Source organism: Onychostoma macrolepis, chromosome 21, assembly GCF_012432095.1.
Source record: "Onychostoma macrolepis isolate SWU-2019 chromosome 21, ASM1243209v1, whole genome shotgun sequence".
Taxonomy (NCBI): domain Eukaryota; kingdom Metazoa; phylum Chordata; class Actinopteri; order Cypriniformes; family Cyprinidae; genus Onychostoma; species Onychostoma macrolepis.
In genome coordinates, this window is record NC_081175.1 from 16,629,454 (window position 1) to 16,649,987 (window position 20,534).

Genomic DNA, 20,534 nt, shown 5'->3' on the forward strand with positions numbered 1-20,534 from the left:
CTCTTTTATCAGTTTATATGAGCTGATATAATGAAATGTGTGAAATGTCCCCATTATGTCCTTATCGATCGATTGACCGTACTATGGAAATCGTGTTGTGCTGTAGCCTATAGAGTCCACTAGATGGCGACATCTGCCGTTGGCAAACCAAGATTGCTCTTCACTGACAAAATGCAAGGTATTAAATGATTCTCTGGGACTGTCATTAAGCTCGTTGTAGAAAAATGGTAAGTAGTGGAGACTGGCTGCGTTATGTGAGTACAATTAAAACTAAAGTATATTTATACGTTGTCCAGTATGCCTGTTATTGATTTGTGAGCGTGTCAAAATGTGAGTTCTATTTCTACCACTTTCTTTGTACAATACCACACAATAAATTATTTTCGAGTATGTTACTGTTATGTAGACATTGTGACGGATGTCTAATTGTAATTTATACTTAAGACTAGTAACCCCAGACGGGATGTTAAAGCGGTTGTGAGGAAACGTTAACGCGACACTTCTAAAACTTTGAGTTAACGTTAATTTCTGTGAGATGGCTAATGGCGCACTCAGTATTTTTATACACTAAAAAGTTTCACACATAAATTATACCATAGCATACTTGCATGAGATAAAGTTAAAAGTCACATTAGTCGCCTCGAAATTAATATTTACTTCACAGCGGGTCGCCTCATGGGGGTAGCCATATTAGCTACTTCTGGCTTTACCCATAACACCTGTTGTTTGACACCTTTTTGGAATAAATTTAATTATGGTTTACTGCAAACTGTTAACTGTCTGTTAGTATTCCCATTTATCAGTGTCAGCTGAAATCTGCCAAATTTGCTAATGCGCAGGTTTTCTTTCCATGTGACTAACCACTCTGAAATAGCATGATAATCAACACTGATGGGTCCAACTCTGCTTTTTAAAGCACTGCATACAATTATCAACTGGGAAGTATCTTTTACTATGTATTTATGCTTTCTTTCTTTGTTGATTTGTATTTTAATGCAACCCCAAAACATCTTAAAGCATCCGAAACCAATTACCAGATTTCCACCAATATATGATGTGTATACCTTTTGTATATGCACCATAACATGTTCATGTTTTTTTTTTTTTTTTTACCAAATACAATCAATGTAAACAAATCATAGACTGTCACTGTAATTACAAAGTTTTCCCCCTTTCCCAAAGGAAATCAGTAGATCATTTTGATTAGAGGAAGAGAAATCAAGCAGCTAGAGGATAATGTACAGCCTAGTGTCATGACAAGCATAAATAAATATGACTGATGTGTCACATGACGCAGACATCATTCTCAGAGGCAAACGCTTGTGCCTGCATTTCACTTAAGATGGGCTCTGAATTGTAATGCACTGGCTCCTTTTTACATAACTGTCACTCCACAATCTCACATTTTCACAATATTGTAACATACAGTAAATGAGCAAAAATAAATACCACACTGTATCCCACATGTTTACCAGTAACACAATGATTTGTCATTACTGTAAAAAAAATTGGAAAATACAAGAGAAAAATGGCATGAGAGCTCTGGGAAGAATCTGGATGGTCCCATAGGGTTTTCCTTGACATAAAGCGACTGGTGCGTATCTCAATGCAATAAACGAGTGACAATGCAGCCTATCTCTCTCTCTCTCTCTTTGTCATATAAACTCATTGTCTTTCTCCCATAATCTGCAGGTCAAAATGGACCAAATTACTGCATAGACAACAATACACAAGCCCTTTCTCATGGAAAACCACAGTCTGGTGAGAGAGAGCGAGATTGTACATGCAGTTTTTATGAGGTAAGCTGTTATGGCTCTAAACCTTTTCACTCTTAGCAATCAGAGGGGAAACTGCCTTCAATTAGAACCAGAAAATTAACCCAACTGAATGCATCACACTGAAGTAAACTAGAAACCAACCACAGAAGGTGGTACGAGAGGCAAATATACAGTAACTGAGCAAACAAAAAATGTTTTTTCATTGCAAAACCAGTCTGGGTGGAAAGAAATATGATTGTTTCACATACATCCTGCAGATCTGCACAAAGACGACGACAATAATACAACAGATGTGCGGTAAACAGTTGGCAGTATCTCTGCTGAGAAAAACGGGAGACTGTGAGTGAGAAAGAGAGACAGAGGGAGAAAAATCGAGCTGCTGCAGTATCCCTACACTGCTGAGGCTTGGACTGCGTGACTGACTGGTGTGTTGCAAGAGAGAGAGAGAGAGAGAGAGAGAAGGGAGGGGGGATGGGAAGGATCTCGCTTTGGATGAGGAGTAAGCAGGCAGGAAGGCAGCAGCATCATCTCTTTTGTGGCGTGCTGCTGAGGGAACTTGCCGCCTAAAGCCGTGCAGGGCGCTCACTCCTCGCAGGCGCGCACAGCGCCACCGGCTCTCCCGCACTGGCCGCTGCAGGGACAGCGACAGCCTCCGTTACAGGCGCAGCACTGCTTATTGCAGCGGCACCATGGCGCAAGCCGCTAAGCAGCTCCGCAAGAACAAGGACCTACAGGAGCTCGCAGCTCAAGAGCTGCGAGAGAAGGAGGAGGAGAAGATCAAGAAGAGGAACCGATCGAGAGACCGTAGACGCAAGGTAACAGAAAAAAAACCTCCTTGCTCTTTTTTTCCGTATGGGGAAGGAGACACACACCTTCACACATATCACTGACTCATTGTGTTAACCAGTCAGCTAGAGCTGGTCGTTCACAGATTATGTTTGAGGAAGAAGCTGATGTCTGGCAAGGTGGATGAGGGGGGGGTGGGTCATGACTGAGATGATTGGTTAAGTAGCCCCTCTGTCCTCGGGGGAACGTCCTGCTCGATCGATTTAGAAGCAAATGCTGTTTATGACTGATGCTGCATCAAAGCAAACCCGATTGCTTTATGTATTCAGATGCACCCGCCACAGGCTCCATTGTTTGTCGCGTTCCCTCCGCCTGTCATCGGCATGCTACACCACCTCATATCGATGCCGTAAGCGTGAACTTTGGCAGAACGTGAGCGTAATGTCTGCACCTGCTTCTGCTGCCCATTCTCATTATAGTTTGTACGATGGAATGGGAGCTCTGCTGCTCTGAGCCCTCTGGCTGCCTACTTACTTACCTTACCTTCCACCAATGTGCATGCGATGATGTATGGTCGCGAGCATGCAGATTTTGGCTTCCCACGAGAGCAGGGGGAGTCCAGAAGTACACGTGACTCAGAGCTGAAGACAACAAGATCGGCAGAGGCTGGGGTGATGACTCCGCTCCCGTCTGCTCACCAAGGCTCATAAAACCTGTCAGCTTAGCATTTATCAGCGTGCTCGCGTAACTACACGATCGGGCAGAGATATGTGGCCGGCGGTGGTAGAATGTCAGTGTAGCGCCAATTAACAGAAGCGAGTTGCTGACACACGCAGTGACACAAAAAGATACTGGAGTCTAAAGATCACTCTGAGGAGGACTGTCCTTGAGGGTTGGCTGTTTAATCTTCGGTTGCACGTCTGATGAAGCATTTGTCAAGGCTGTCAGTGACCCCTTGAGATTACACAGGGGTCTAGAAAATTGAAGATGGGACGTGTTTGATGACACTGTTGCTTTTTTGATTTGATTAAAATAGTGTAATGTTTAATAAGCTGTTCAACACTATCTCCATATGCAACCCTTGAGCTTTTTTCATATTAGTGTATTTGGACATAATTGTGTTAAGTTAAAATGCAATCCGTTTGTTTCCTAAGGCCTAATATAATGTGACCTTACAGTACAGCTAATGCAAGATGCATATGTTTGGATGAGCTAAATAGAAAATTGTGCCGCTTCAGGCGTAAACCAGTCTGTAACCCTGCACATGAGTTCAACCATTGGCACTCAGAAGGGTAAATACTGGCACATAAACAAAAACAGAGAAACAGAGAGGAATATTATATGATTAGACTTTTGTTGTTTATTTCAATTGAAGTTGAAATCAGGGTCCATAATTAGTAAAGAAATAAAACATCGCAGGATTTAAGTCAAGAATTATACTCTGAAAAATTATTGCTTTAAAAAAAAATACAATTATTCTTAATTGTATGAATACATGTATGAATAATTCAAAATGAGATATGTAGCATGCATTTACAAAGTAGATTGAGTTGTCATTTCATGCCGACATTTATCACCACCATTTGTCATAGAAGTCAATGTGGTGCACTAATTGCTATGATAAATTAAAAATGGCACATCATGTCATAAAGATTGTCGACCCCTAGTGTCATCGTGTTCCTGAAAACGTGTCAGTTTAGCTGAGGTCTGTGTTTTGGATGGTCTGTGGCCTTGTGAGATCTCAGCTGTTGGTGGACAAACAGTTGTGTTGTGATTTTTACACATCCCTGAGGTGGACGTCCAGAGAAAAATGATGTCAAGTGCCCAGAGTGTGAGACACAGAGAAACTGGCTGTGCTCCGATTGGAATATTAGCTCTTACTGCATACTGCATTATATACTGCATACTATTTTTTCAAAAAAATCTGTATTCTGTAACTTTAAACATAGTATGCTGTATTGTTGTCACACTGTGCATTTAATTCAGTTAGTTGCATCTGCATATTTTTATTTTGTTACATTTTAAATCAAATTTTGCGCAGAAATATCTTGTTAGAGAAAGTTCATAAAAGATTGGGAAGTTACAATGCACAAATTACTGTTCATTCGTCACACCGGAAATGGAAGTTTAAGCACATTTCATTGTGGAATGTAGCTCAGTGTCTAGTGTCTGTATACTACACGTTTTAGCATGTGCTGCTAGCAGATCATGTGGCTACACTATTAAAAATAAAGGTTCTTTATTTGCATCAATGCAGGGTTCTGTGAAGAACCTTTAACCCTCATGGAACAATTCCATTCCAAAAAGGTTCTTTATAATTCTTTAATAAGATTTTCAGAATGTTCTTCACACTAAGAAAATATTGTTCACTGAAAGGTTCTTTGGCGAAAGCCCTATTTTGGAACCTTTACCAAGTGTACCATACATACAGTTTGTTTGCTCTACACAGTATGCATACTGCAGAAACAGTAGTACAGTAGTATGCCGTTCTAAACATAGCCTTTGGGAAAGACACAAGAAGAGGGGGCTCTTTAATTCTTAGAAATGGCCTACAGGTGCTGGTCATATAATTAGAATATCATCAAAAAGTGAAACTTATATATTATATTCATTCATTACACACAGACTGATATATTTCAAATGTTTATTTCTTTTCATTTTGATGATTATAACTGACAACTAAGGAAAATCCCAAATTCAGTATCTCAGAAAATTTGAATATTGTGAAAAGGTTCAATATTGAAGACACCTGGTGCCACACTCTAATCAGCTAATTAACTCAAAACACCTGCAAAGGCTTTTAAATGGTCTCTCAGTCTAGATCTGTAGGTTACACAATCATGGGGAAGACTGCTGACTTGACAATTGTCCAAAAGACGACCATTGACACGTTGCACAAGGAGGGCAAGACACAAAAGGTCATTGCAAAAGAGGCTGGCTGTTCACAGAGCTCTGTGTCCAAGCACATTAATAGAGAGGCGAAGGGAAGGAAAAGATGTGGTAGAAAAAAAAGTGTACAAGCAATAGGGATAACCGCACCCTGGAGAGGATTGTGAAACAAAACCCATTCAAAAATGTGGGGGAGATTCACAAAGAGTGGACTGCAGCTGGAGTCAGTGCTTCAAGAACCACTACGCACAGATGTATGCAAGACATGGGTTTCAGCTGTCGCATTCCTTGTGTCAAGCCACTCTTGAACAACAGACAGCGTCAGAAGCGTCTCGCCTGGGCTAAAGACAAAAAGGACTGGACTGCTGCTGAGTGGTCCAAAGTTATGTTTTCTGATGAAAGTAAATTTTGCATTTCCTTTGGAAATCAGGTTCCCAGAGTCTGGAGGAAGAGAGGAGAGGCACACAATCCATGTTTATTGAGGTCCAGTGTAAAGTTTCCACAGTCAGTGATGGTTTGGGGTGCCATGTCATCTGCTGGTGTTGGTCCACTGTGTTTTCTGAGGTCCAAGGTCAACGCAGCCGTATACCAGGAAGTTTTAGAGCACTTCATGCTTCCTGCTGCTGACCAACTTTATGGAGATGCAGATTTCATATTCCAACAGGACTTGGCACCTGCACACAGTGCCAAAGCAACCAGTATCTGGTTTAAGGACCATGGTATCCCATGGTAACTCGCCTGACCTTAACCCCATAGAAAGTCTATGGGGTATTGTGAAGAGGAAGATGCGATATGCCAGACCCAACAATGCAGATGAGCTGAAGGCCACTATCAGAGCAACCTGGGCTCTCATAACACCTGAGCAGTGCCACAGACTGATCGACTCCATGCCACGCCACATTGCTGCAGTAATTCAGGCAAAAGGAGCCCCAACTAAGTATTGAGTGCTGTACATGCTCATACTTTTCATGTTCATACTTTTCAGTTGGCCAAGATTTCTAAAAATCCTTTCTTTGTATTGGTCTTAAGTAATATTCTAATTTTCTGAGATACTGAATTTGGGATTTTCCTTAGTTGTCAGTTATAATCATCAAAATTAAAAGAAATAAACATTTGAAATATATCAGTCTGTGTGTAATGAATGAATATAATATACAAATTTCACTTTTTGAATGGAATTAGTGAAATAAATCAACTTTCTGATGATATTCTAATTATATGACCAGCACCTGTATAGTGCATTTACTAGCTGCATTGGTGCTCTGTATTATTTTTACTTATAAAAGATGGTATCTGTGCTGCTGTGTGCAACACGGTATTAATTACCCCACAGTACTTTTATGTCTCTAAGCTGATCTTGCCGTGTGTGCAAGATCTTATGCATCACATCCATATGGTTTACACACGGCCTGGCCCAGATTCCCGTACAGCAGAGAGCATGCATTTGTCTTGTTACCTAATAGGAGAAGGTGAAGTCACACATATCAGTAAGTACCTTCAGTCACGGGCTATATTTATTCCGTGCCTGAGTCGCTACCAATCTGTCCGTGATCCTGCCAACTTGAAGGGATGAGTTGCCCAGGATTCTGGAAGGTTCAGTTGTGATCTATGGGGAGATGCTTTTGTAATGCCGTGTTTGCACCACTAGAGGCAGCAGACTGGGAGAGCAAGAGGTCCATGAGAGTGGGAGTGACAGGTGAAATATAGCAGCATAATGTCAGAGATCAGGGTTAGCCCAAGTGCATTATAATTAATAATTAAGTACCTGCTGTGGTCGTAATAGGATAAGACCACATTTGCCATTAAGGCCACACTGCTTAACTTTAATATCTCTGTCGCTGATAAAGACTTTAAATGTCTCCGGATGCCTGCCCTGACAACAAAACCTGAACTACCCTGACAAACACCCGTATTCCTTTGTAATTGAACATTTCCAGCCATCTTCTTGAGTTTTAAGTCAGGACAGAGAAAATACGTTCATGTTGTTCACTTCAAAAGGTACATTTCTTTGGCCTTGCTACATTTTCACTTCAGCTGTATTTAAATGTTCATATTAGTATAGTTTTGCACAAAAAACATCAGATGAATGTGGTGAATGAATATGGAATTTCTGTTACTTGTTGAAAAATATCTATCAATGTTCATTAATCTCAAAACTAGTAAAATCTCATTATCATTATTTTTTCATAAAGATGTATTGGTAATATGCACTGTTAACATCGTGGAAACATGTTTTAGTGTTTCATAAAGGTTACGGTACTTTTTTATATTTTTCTTTGCACTTAGTTAAAAGACATGAATATTTTATTGAGAAAATGTTCATTTGTATTCTCATTTGATTAGTTGCAGTCAAGGCACACAAACGGTTTGTGGTCCTTGAAGCTTCTAGAATATTTTTGCTGCAGGCGTAATTGCTTTGAAATAGATCTCCTCAAAAATTAAAAATTAAAGCTAGAGCTGAGTCATTTTTTGTCTTGACTTAAAATGGTTGTATTTCACATTTTTCCTTCTGACATATAAAGTGCGAAACTGTTCAATAATTAGAACTGCTAGATTGTATTTATTAATTTTTACTTGTTGTATAATGAACTTTGAGACATACCAGTCCCATGTGCACAAATGTAAATACTGTATTTGTAAGTACTGCAGTTCATTTCTTGGCTTTGCAGGTTTTGTGGACGTAGGTGTAGTATTTCACAATAAAAATATGACTCAAGTGAAAAGACATGTGGAATAATGTAGATGGCCATTTTCATTCTTTGGATGCTTGAATGCACAGGGATATAATAGTGAAAAAGTGTTGTGATACGGTTATGGTTTTGTTTTGTTAATCTGACACTGCTTTGTATAATTAGACAAAATAACATGTTTCGCCTTTGATATTTGAACATTTCCCGTTGATAAAGATTTGATTAATGTGTTCATTACTGTCACCTTTTACACTGTAAGAAGGAAGCAATATATATAATTACATATATGGGGGGCGGGGGTTAGTATTCTTTGTGCCATCCACTGCCTTTTGTCATTCTTTACATGAAGTTATGAGGCCTCTTGGGATCAGGGTCACATTTATTTCTATGGGAAACATTATCTTAAAACTTTTTATTATGAACTTGTTATTTGGTATACATCTTAGAGAATATATATGGATATAATTTTTCAAGGTTCTTCAATGACATTTCCAAGGCTCAGCTTGTTATTTATGCACACAGAATACAATCAGGCTACTATAAGTCTCTGTAGTATGCATACTAAATGAATGACTTTATTACATTGATTGGCCATGCATACTATACATTTTTAGTATACAGTACATACTACATTGATCAAAAATGATCAGCTACACATATTTACAATGCATACAATTTAAATGTATGTTGAAAGGATTGCATAATACATTTACAACACTACTAAATTTACATGGCATTTACTTGCATACAACATTTACTTGGTATTCATACTACACAGATTTGCAAGAAAAGCCTAAATGAAGTGCACTGTGAATAATATGCTTATGTAATATGTATTCTGAATCAATGTTTTAAGCATACTCCATGTAGCATGTATAGTAAACCAGTAAATCATGCAAAAATACAGTTTACACACATATAATTAGTACATTAATTGAGTATGCATGTTGCTCAGATTTAGTATGCATACTAAATTAATTTAGTATGCAAAATTACTGTGCCTTGGATATCTTTTGCACATTTCTCCCCTAAAAATCTTATGTCAGATTTTCGTTAAATTGCAAATCCATGTAATCCAAGTGTTTTATTTCATTTCCACGTTACCTCTTAGTGTGTGTTATAGTATGTGTGCTTTTCTCCGTGTATGGAATATGGTGTGAGTCTTGCTCCATTAACCTTGCCAGTTCAACATAACTCAAACACACAACTGTTGATACTACATCACACTGTCACTCACAATATAGATCAGGGGTTTGTTTCCTTTTGGTGGACCACTATCTTTTAAACGGTGGATCACACTAGACTTTGTACACACAAAATTTCTACAAACACTGCAACAGTTGTAATATGACGTCATGCTCTCTGTATCTTTAAAAAAAAAATAGAGGGTGAATAAGAGAGTGGCTAATAAAAATACATGACTATCATTTCACTTCAAAACACAAGAACTGATTGCATTTCCTCAGTGATTTTATATTAACTTCACTGCACAAAACATCTTTGAATTTTTCTATAGCATGCATGCTCTTATTTCTTGAGGGATATTCCATGTACTTGCTGGACCCAATTCCAGTCATAATACGCAGAAATATCGACGTTCCTTGCACATGACAGAGCAGAATCCATTAGACTCAAAGTGCTTTGTCTCACACATTAGGCAAGGAGCCCATAAGCTACGATTACACAACCCTGATTAAATTGACACAGGTTCTGAAAATATGTGGTAGCCACTGGTGTATATAATGCTTCTCACATATGGTCCCTTATGGATGACATGGATGAAATAGCTTACCAATAATGTCCTTGCAGGGACAACAGAGGAGAAGAGAGCATGAGATGCATTCCCTACACGTGCTGCTCGCTTACACGCATGCATACTCAGCATCTTTGCTTTGTAGCAGTGTTATCGACAGATGTGGGTGGGGCAGTTCTCATCTGTCTTCTGCTTGAAGAGGTAACAACTCAAGCAGCTCTGTTACTCTGATCCTAATCTATTTATTATTCTCAGAGTCTCCCCAGCTGTGGTGTACTTGCCCCTTATACATGCATGTTATCGCTTATGAGATCATTCTGTCACCTCACTTGTTACTTGTTACATACAAACTTTTTTTTTTTTTGGTGCAACAGATGACAGTTGAGGTTTCAAAGGAATTGTGTTGATAATGCTCATGATATGGATCTTGATATTGAAAGGTTAATTCTGAGAGTGTTTCACATTGTCTCAGCACTCCCGGGTGTCTCAGGAATAATTTTATGAGGAGTAATGAATAAAAATTAATTTCAGTAAAAGCAGCACTGAATGACTTTCTTTATTAGTTTACCTGAATAATTTGCATAATTGACGTTTCTCCGCTCACATTAGGAGACAAGCTAATTTAGTTACTTTTTCAGTAACTTTTAAATTTGCTTTCAGTATTTTTCTGTAGCAATTGTGATACTGCTTTAACCTTTTCAAAGTCTGTAGTTTATACACAACCGCTAATCATTTAGGCTTTTCTTGCATACATTATGTAGTCTAAGGATTACATAAATACGGTATTCAACACCCTCCTTTCAAAAAATTAAATGCATACTAGGTTTATATACATTGCATACATTAGTGCATTGACTTAGTATGCATATTGCACAGATTTTAATTTGATTACCTTCTTATATAGTTTTCTTGATTAATTTGCATAATCTTCACTCACGTGTGTTCATGTGAGTATTCATTACACAAACTAATTTTGTTACAGGTTTTAGTAACTATTGAATTTGCTTTTAGTGCTTTGTAGCTAATAATTAACACTACTGTTCAAAAGTGTGGGGTCAGTAAGTTTTATGTATATACAGTATCTCACAGAAGTGAATACACCCCTCACAGTTTTGTAAATATTTATTATATCTTTTCATGTGACAACACTGAAGAAATGACACTTTGCTACAATGTAAAGTAGTGAGTGTACAGCTTGTATAACAGTGTAAATTTGCTGTCCCCTCAAAATAACTCAACACAGCCGTTAATGTCTAAACTGCTGGCCACAAAAGTGAGTACACCCCTAAGTGAAAATGTCCAAATTGGGCCCAAAGTGTCAATATTTTGTGTGGTCACCATTATTTTCAGCACTGCCTTAACCCTCTTGGGCATGGAGTTCACCAGAGCTTCACAGGTTGCCACTGGAGTCCTCTTCCACTCCTCCATGACGACATCACGGAGCTGGTGGATGTTAGAGACCTTGCGCTCCTCCACCTTTCGTTTGAGGATACCCCACAGATGCTCAATAGGGTTTAGGTCTGGAGACATGCTTGGCCAGTCCATCACCTTTACCCTCAGCTTCTTTAGCAAGGCAGTGGTCGTCTTGGAGGTGTGTTTGGGGTCGTTATCATGTTGGAATACTGCTCTGCGGCCCAGTCTCTGAAGGGAGGGGATCATGCTCTGTTTCAGTATGTCACAGTACATGTTGGCATTCATGGTTCCCTCAATGAACTGTCACTCCCCAGTGCCGGCAGCACTCATGCAGCCCCAGACCATGACACTCCCACCGCTGTAGGCAAGACACACTTGTCTTTGTACTCCTCACCTGGTTGCCGCCACACACGCTTGACACCATCTGAACCAAATAAGTTTATCTTGGTCTCATCAGACCACAGGACATGGCTCCAGTAATCCATGTCCTTAGTCTGCTTGTCTTCAGCAAACTGTTTGCGGGCTTTCTTGTGCATCATCTTTAGAAGAGGCTTCCTTCTGGGACAACAGCCACGCAGACCAATTTGATGCAGTGTGCGGTGTATGGTCTGAGCACTGACAGACTGACCCCCCACCCCTTCAACCTCTGCAGCAATGCTGGCAGCAGTCATACGTCTATTTCCCAAACACAACCTCTGGATATGACGCTGAGCATGTGCGCTCAACTTCTGGTCGACCATGGCGAGGCCTGTTCTGAGTGGAACCTGTCCTGTTAAACCGCTGTATGGTCTTGGCCACCGTGCTGCAGCTCAGTTTCAGGGTCTTGGCAATCTTCTTATATATCTTTATGTAGAGCAACAGTTCTTTTTTTCAGATCCTTAGAGAGTTCTTTGCCATGAGGTGCCATGTTGAACTTCCAGTGACCAGTATGAGAGAGTGAGAGCGATAACACCAAATTTAACACACCTGCTCCCCATTCACACCTGAGACCTTGTAACACTAACGAGTCACATGACACTGGGGTGAGAAAATGGCTAATTGGGCCCAATTTGGACATTTTCACTTAGGGGTGTACTTACTTTTGTGAGATACTGTGTGTATATATATTCTATTAAAAAAATCCAGAGAAAATGCATTATGATTTCCACCAAAATATTAAGCACAACTGTTTTTAATAATAACAAGGACATTTTCTTTCCAAATCAGCATATTAGAATGGTTTTAAAATATATTTAAAAAGTATTTTAACATAAAACAGTTTATAAATTGTTATAATATTTTACAATAGTACTAAATTTTACTGTATATTTGATCAAATAAATGCAGTCATCAAAAGAGATGTTTTTCAAAAACTTCTTACCGGCCTCAAACTTTTGAATGGTAGTCGATATAGTTAAAGTATGTGAAAAGTATTTTAACATGAAGCAAGCACATACTTTACTTTTCAGCTTGTCCAGTTTATACACAGTCACTAATTATTTAGGCTTTTCTTTCATTCATAATTAACTGCAAATTTCTGAAGTACGAATTCAAAGTTGATATAGTATGCAACTAGATCATTTTAATATGCATCTAAATCAATGCAGGGTGCATAATTTTCGTAGTATGCATTGAAAATGTGTGTAGTTGTCATACTTGATGAATGTAGTATGCATTTTTGATCAGTGCTGTGCATATTTTTTTTATATTTCATATATTTTTTGTGCATGGATTTATTTATTGATATAGTATACATACTACACAGATTTAGTTTGAATTCTGTGTTAACCAAATACAGTCTTGGATGTGTGATATTTACCCCAGTTGCCTGTAATGCTATCCCCTTGTGGCATCTTCAAGGCCTGGTCCTAATCCACACAAATTAACAGTTTCTTTCTCATATTCCCAGATTAATGTCATATGTCTTGCAGAATTATACTAATCCCTGCAGGCCTGTCTAGATACGTTAGATATGACTTGACCTTTCTTTTCTTTGCGGCTCAAATCTTGTCATAAACCAAATGACCTTTCTTTTTTTGTGACACTCTTGCTCTCAAAACAGCCCATTTCAGCAAAATTACAAGCTGTGGATGTTCAATTGATGTATGCAGTTGTGTCTCTGCGCTCTGACAGAAAGTAAACATAATATTTCCGCTGGCTATTTATGACCTTGGTGAGATACAATGGCTTAAATTCCCTCCATCTTCTCGCTGTTCCATTATCAAAGTATGGAAATGTCTTGCGTGTGTGTTGATAACTGGTGTGTATGTGCAAGTGTTTGTGTAACTCCATTAACAAACTCAGCATTTGTGCATGTGTGTACATGTGAGAAAGAGAGAGAGGGAGATGCCGAGTAAAAAACAAGAGGAAGAAGGCAATCACTAATGGAGGGAAAGTGAGGTTCAAGGAGCAGTCTTTTTTTCCTTTCTTTCCATCCATGGTTTAAAATTGAATCAGCGATGAAGTATTTATATGAGTACGGTGTGGCTTTTCCAGTCCAGTGCCTCAGTGGAGTGCAGGGAGAGAGAGGGAAAAGATCTGTAATATTGCCAGCACGAGTGCTGTTGTCTTCCCGATATGCCTGTGTGTTTATGAGCCGCAGCTACAATAACAAGAGCACAGCCTGAGAGTAGTAGTTGATTACGAGCAATAAGCAGGTCTGGTGGGAGATATGAAGGGCACCATCATGTGTGTCTCGGGCTCTGATGATGAATTCACCTGCACTGCCTGTAATGATGTCCTCTGTTTACTTGTGGTGCAATGTTATGAGGTCTTTGTTGGATATTGACTGCTTTTTTGTATGTTTTTCTGTGTTCTTATTAAATATACAGTGAATTCCTTTAATATCAGCCATATTAAAGTAAGAAATGCTCCTGGATATTTTTTGGTCCTTGAATGACATTGTTGTCAAGATGTAGATGAATATGTCCTCATTGGAACAGAATTAGAGAAATTTAGCATTACATCACCAATGGATCGGGTGCAGTGAATGGGTGCCGTCAGAATGAGAGTCCAAACAGATGAGACACGTTTTTTTTCACTGGAGAAAGCAATATTATGGATTGAGGACTCAACAACACTCACTAATACATTATTAAACTCGAAAGGATGTGTCCATTAATATTATTTAATGGCCCTGAGATAACATGAACAGTGAATAGTTATATTTTTATAAACTAAAGTAAACAAAGATTAATTAATAGTGTAATGAATGTATTGCTCATTGTTAGTTAATGGTAGATAATGCATTAAATAATGTTAGTTAATGGGACCTTATCGTAAAGCGTTACTGACTGCTGGTTAGTACTATAGTCTAACATAGTGAGTTACAATCAATCACAATGCTAGTCAAACATGGTTTTTTTGGTGAAGTTGGTTGACCAAGTAAGTCCTGCTTGTTAATCTATAGTCAGTGTTGAAATACCCGCACCCCATACTGAAGGCTAGCAACCAAAAACGCAGCAAAAGAGAGAAGTGTCAGCAAAGCATTGAGAGACAATTTTATTAGGCATGCTTGTTTATGGGAGAAAGACAGAAAGAGAGAGAAACACCGAGAGAGAGAACGAAATTCTAAGAGGAAGTTGTGATTTAAAACAGAGTGTAACTACATTAGAGTGTAGCCAGCGGCTTCTCAAAGTAAAAATCCCATTTGTTTTCTCCATAATGGATTTTTAACCATAACTCCTCTAGACAGACCTAACATGAGCTCTGAGGTTGTTATGCAATGATATATGCTTCTATAAAAGCCACTTATTTCAGCTTCATTTTTATTTTTATTTTTTTAATGTGTAATTTATATTTAAGGTTTAATTTCAGAATTCATAGAGAGGAGCTATCATAATTCTTGGATCCACCAATTAGAGAAGTCACTGTTAACATGAAAACAAGAACTACAACTAAAGAGCTCATTAGCAAACACCTACTCTCATGAAACACTGTGGCTAATGCAATTGAAACAATACTGTTCAACATGTTATATGTGTATATATGTATATAAAATTGATCAAAAGTGGCACTAAAAACATTGATAATAATACAAAAAATATATAAAGCAAAAAAATTTAAAAAATATAATATTAAAAATTGTTTTAGAGCATTATATCAGTATGTTAGAATGATTTCTTAAAGGGGTGGTTTACTGCTTTTTTTCTTTGCTTGATTGCGTTTATGGGGTGCAATATAACATGTCTTCATGTTTCGTTTGTTAAAAAACGCCCTAATTTTTCATATATTTCACCTTTATTGTAAGCTGCTTTCTCCTCTGTCATTTGAACGACCGGTTGACTTCCTGATTCTATGAAACCACTCCCTCAGAAACAGGCAATGGGCTCAGATTGGTTAGTTGGGCCGGTGTGTTGTGATTGGCTAAACTGCGGACTGCACATTGTCCGGAAACTTCACGCCCATCACCTTCACGGGCGACAGTCGCATATGCTCCGGTCAAATGTAAATAATGGTGTCAATATTGCCGTATCAGTTTGAGCCAGAATCAGACCCAGAAAGCGGTAATGAAGAGAGTCAAGCAGAACTTCCGCAAGCACGGCTCTTACAAAACGTTTCTGAATGGAAGTTTGCTGTTGTGATTACATATAATTTTTTAAAGTTTGTACACGTTTGTCTTATACACACAAAATAGCCTCGAACTAACTGGCCACTATAACCAAACAGCGTTGGCTTGTGTTTACGTTCTTGATCAAATCGAAAAATTACGTCATAAAGTATACATGGAAAATACATTTACAAAATTAGTTCATAATTACAAATTTGGGTCCAAAATGTTTGTTCGCGTTTGTCATAGACACACGAAATAGCATTTAACTAACTGGCTACTAAAGCCAGCGTTGGCATTTGTTTACGACCTTGATAAAACTAAAACATTACGTCTGAAATTATACATGCAAATACATTTAAAATTATTAAATCTTACTTACAGGTTGTGGCCCAACAACTGCTGCCTCTGGTTTTAAAGTTGGAACTGCTCCATGTTTTAGTAATAGTTTCTGTGTGAATCCGGCATTGAACTCTGAACTCTCTTGATTCTGGAAGCTGTCTTCCGTAAATGCGCAGCACAGAGAGCTAAATTAGGATTGTAATTGTCAGGAACATAATCAAACATAAATTTTAACCATTGTTGACGAACTACAGCATCCGTAGGAAGCCCGAACACAGAAGACCTGACTGCTGGGTGAAAATAACACCGTTTCGACGGCATGGCTACAACTCTCCACTATAACTCTTCCTCTTCGACAAAGCCGCAGAACATGGCCTTGCCCCCTCTTTGGCATGTTCCGGAGGGAGGGGTTGATGCAAATTTATGGGTTTTTTTACGTATGCAACCCGGGAAGTATCTCGTTGTAGTCCCATATGAGTCATTTTTGTAGGCATTAAACTTCCTGATTTTTAAAAGACGATATCTCCGCTTACGTTGAACTTTCAGCGCAGCAACTTTGCAGATACTGTTCATGCACCAACAGCAACATTACACACTATTTAAAATGAAAAAAGTGAAATCGCAGTAAACCACCCCTTTAAGGATTATGTGACACTGAAGACTGGAGTAATAGAAAACAGTTATTTATAATATTTCACAATATTAGTGTTTGTATTGTATTTTTGATCAAATAAATGCAGCCTTGTTGAGCATAATTTTACTGACCCAATACTTTTGAAGGGTAGTGTATATTTGTATACAGTATATTTGACTATTTTGCAATACGTTCAAATATATTTTACACTTATAGGCAAAGACTGTATGTCAGGATTTTTATATGATACCATCATTTCTTTCTCTTGGCAACTTAAATGTAAACAGTCTTGTGCCTTTGTCTTTCTTACATTTTCAAATACTTTTAGCCTCCAATCAAAGTTTGTATGTTGCTGTTGTGATACGTCTCGACTCAAATTTGATGCCCACTGGAGGTAGTAAAGCGGTTTTGATACTAAATGTATAAAGAATCCAATGTTCTGTCAATAATTTTTTTATCAAATGGAATCTTAGTTACATAATAAATATAGCGAATACATAGCCTGATGTTTTTATCTGTGTTGTTAAGCATTCCTTGTTCAGTTTCTTATCTCAGCATTAGTTCTTCATCTAAATGACCTTCTGGCCCATCTGCATTTTCCTTTAGATCTCTTCTTCCCTCCCTCCTTCTGGCCTTCCACCCTCCCATCAATCTCCTGACGGTGCATCTATTAGAGATTATTGATGTTCCCTGCTGACAGTTTCATGCAGTGTGACTTACAGAGCTCTTACTTTATGGACCGTCTCATTTGCCCCGGCACTGGTGTCATCTGGCCGAGAGCTTCAGGCTCAAGGATGCAGTGTAGAGCAGCAGGTTAGCGCACCAACATCAGCACCAGACTGTCCCCTATAGTGTCAAGGCAAAAACACACACACACACACACACACACACACACACACCCCAAAACACCCTTTTATGCACACATGGATGCACACACATGCTTACACAATCCATCTTCGCCGCTCTGACTCAGCTGTTTATGGCAGTGAGGGCAGAACAGTGGGTACAGTGGGCCCTTGAGGAAAATGGGAAGGTGAAAGTGACAAACACGGCCCTCAGGTGTTCCAACACTTCACCCTCTCACTACAGTGCTAAGCTTTCTCAGGTTAAAGAAGGAAACACACTCAGTGCATGAAATGAATAAGGGAATATCCAGAATCTGCCAAAACAGGACCTAGAAGTGTACTGTCGAGATGATGCCTTTTACCAGTGGGATGGTCTGTGTTTTTCTAGTAGACCATCTAACCTATATGGAAGCCTGCTTCCGCCCTTATAGAAAAGGTAATCATGACTTTATTTTTTTGTAATTGCATCATTATATCTCACAATTACAAATTTTCCCTGTAATTATAGCTTCGTTACACAATTGATACTTCATCTTGATACTGAATCTCTCAATTTTGATTTTATTTCTCATAATTGAACCTTATTGTTTTTACATTAACAAAATTGTTTTTTGTAATTGTAACTATAATTCACAACTGATACCTCTTATATATCACTTTGTATTTCATAATTGTGAATTTACTGTATATCTCACAATTTCAGTTTCTTTCATGCAACTGGGACTGTATCTCACAAATTATACTTATCTCAGTTGCAAATTCATTTTCTGTAGTTGATTTTATAGCTTAAATTTGCATGTTTATTTCTTGTAATTCCATAGCGAAAAAAAAAATACTGAAATGTATTTGAAGTACTTTTATTTTGTGCTAAGTATACTACACATACATTTACATATTTATGTGCTTAATAAAAATACCCTGCAGATGTACTTTTGGTATACTAAACTGGTATACATAAGTCTGCTTAATTGGAACAATTAATTTTGTGCTTAATGTACTTTAATTGTGCAGAAGTAGTGCTGAGGTCCAACTGAAAATAAACTGAAGTATATTTGATCGTGCTAAAGTGGAACTATTGCAAGTATACTTCAGGTACACTTTAAATATCTCGCATTTAAAGACTGATATTAAACAGAGAGATCACACAATCCTTATTAATAGTGATATTTTAGGCATAATCATAAGAAATGTGCATTGTGCAATGAATAAATACTCCAAATAAAGTTTATCTGTAAGTGTTAAGTGATATGTTAATTAATATTTGAAACTATGTTAAATATGTTAAATTATGGCATAGGATTTTTTTTTTTACTAGGTTTGCAACTTATATCTCTCAATTTAAACTTTTTTTCCGTAATTGTAGCTTCACAATTCACAATTATGAATTGATATCCTACAATTTCCTGTAATTGTCACTTTATATCTCACATTTGATGCGTCATATCTCACAATTATACCTTTATTTCCCACAATTGATACTGTATCTTGCAATTTCAGCTTTATTTCTCATAAACATGGCTTTACAGTATATGCTGCAGTATGACTTGCCTGATTTATGTATTTATTTTTGTGTTAAGGTGGAAACATGCTTCCATAGGCTTGATGATTAACAGGCAACTTGCCCATGATGTGTTATGAATGTAGACCCTCCTTAAAAAGGACCAGTGGAAATCATTATGAATTTCTATGATGGTTTATAGTGGTTAGTGCTGGTTTAGACTCACACAACCATATTATTCAGAGCTAAACTAAGATTGTGAAGCTTATTGTCTTTCTAGTAAAGCAGGTTGACCAAGGAGGTCTTGCTGTATATGCAGCTTGGAGGGAAACCAGCACCATCCAAAGCACAACATATGCTCCTGTTCAGCAAAGGTGGTCTTTCAGCTTGTGGGAGTCTCTGCTATTAATGCCAAGTGTTCCTCGCATACCTTTCCAGCATTCATGACATTCATGTGGATTTCATGGCCTCCCCCAGTGTATCATTTCAGCTTAGTGGCTCACTAAACTCTTATCTGTCAGAGCTCTCATTCCCATGCACAACCGTGGCTGGCACAGTTGGCCTGGGGTGTTTGGCAGTTGTTGTGAGTCCTGTTGTAGGATAATGATTGTGTATCAGGCTCAGGTCTCACTCAGCATTCCTCTCCTGCTCTGCCTCACCCAGAGCTTCTCTGTGGCTCTGAGCCGATGGCCTTTCAGTGAGCTTCCAGTCTTCAGCGAGCCACTAATTCCCTCAAATTTTCTTTCATATTAAACTTTCGTTTTTTATCTAATTTAGCCCTTGACCACACTTGCCTGGGAGGAAGTCTCCTCATGAGAAGAGAGTGTAATGAAGGAAAATAGAGTAACCAGAGGGGGTGACTCATCCCAGCGCTGGGGCCTGAAGGAGTGAGATATTGCAGAGGGCTGAAGATGAGACGCGTTTATATGGTGCTGATGGTGTGTGTCTGGGTTAGATTATGACTATATGAACTAATGCAACATGGCTTGATAACTCTAAAGATTGTACTACGTAATGCTTGTGTTTTTAATTTTTTTAAATGCATTTAATTTATTTCCCATCAAAAATTATTGTTATGAGCATTGAGCAAGTTCTCAAAATTTCAAAGTCACAAATTTGCAAATTCATTAGTCACCTAGGAAAATCATTTAGAATGTTGCATATTATTATTTTTTTGTTGTTGTTTTAATGTTTCTTTTGTTTTAGAATTGTCAAAATTGTCACCTAGAAAAAAGTGCATAATGTTAAATATTTCCTATTTTTGTTATAATGTGTCCTTTGTTTTAGAATTTAGTTTAGAACCCCAAAACTTTGTTTTTTTTGTCAATTTTAGAATTTAAATTATTTTTAACCCAAAATTTAAAATGTGGTTTCAGCC

General features: G+C 38.2%; 1 protein-coding gene across 8 annotated transcripts in view; it reads left to right on the forward strand.

Moving 5' to 3' along the window:
* The first annotated feature begins 135 nt into the window (after positions 1-135).
* Positions 136-20,534, forward strand: part of ank1b (ankyrin 1, erythrocytic b) — a 77,619-nt gene continuing 57,220 nt past the window's right edge. For 5 of the 8 annotated variants that reach the window (XM_058758244.1, XM_058758249.1, XM_058758251.1 and 2 more), the window contains exons 1-3: positions 168-254; positions 1,693-1,799; positions 2,036-2,593. In XM_058758244.1, coding sequence (XP_058614227.1) covers positions 2,468-2,593 — 126 coding nt within the window. In that variant the 5' untranslated portion in view covers positions 168-254; positions 1,693-1,799; positions 2,036-2,467. Of the gene's footprint in view, positions 255-896; positions 1,595-1,692; positions 1,800-2,035; positions 2,594-17,603; positions 17,627-20,534 lie in introns of those variants that run through there. The other 3 variants (XM_058758246.1, XM_058758245.1, XM_058758252.1) reach the window with 3 other exon arrangements.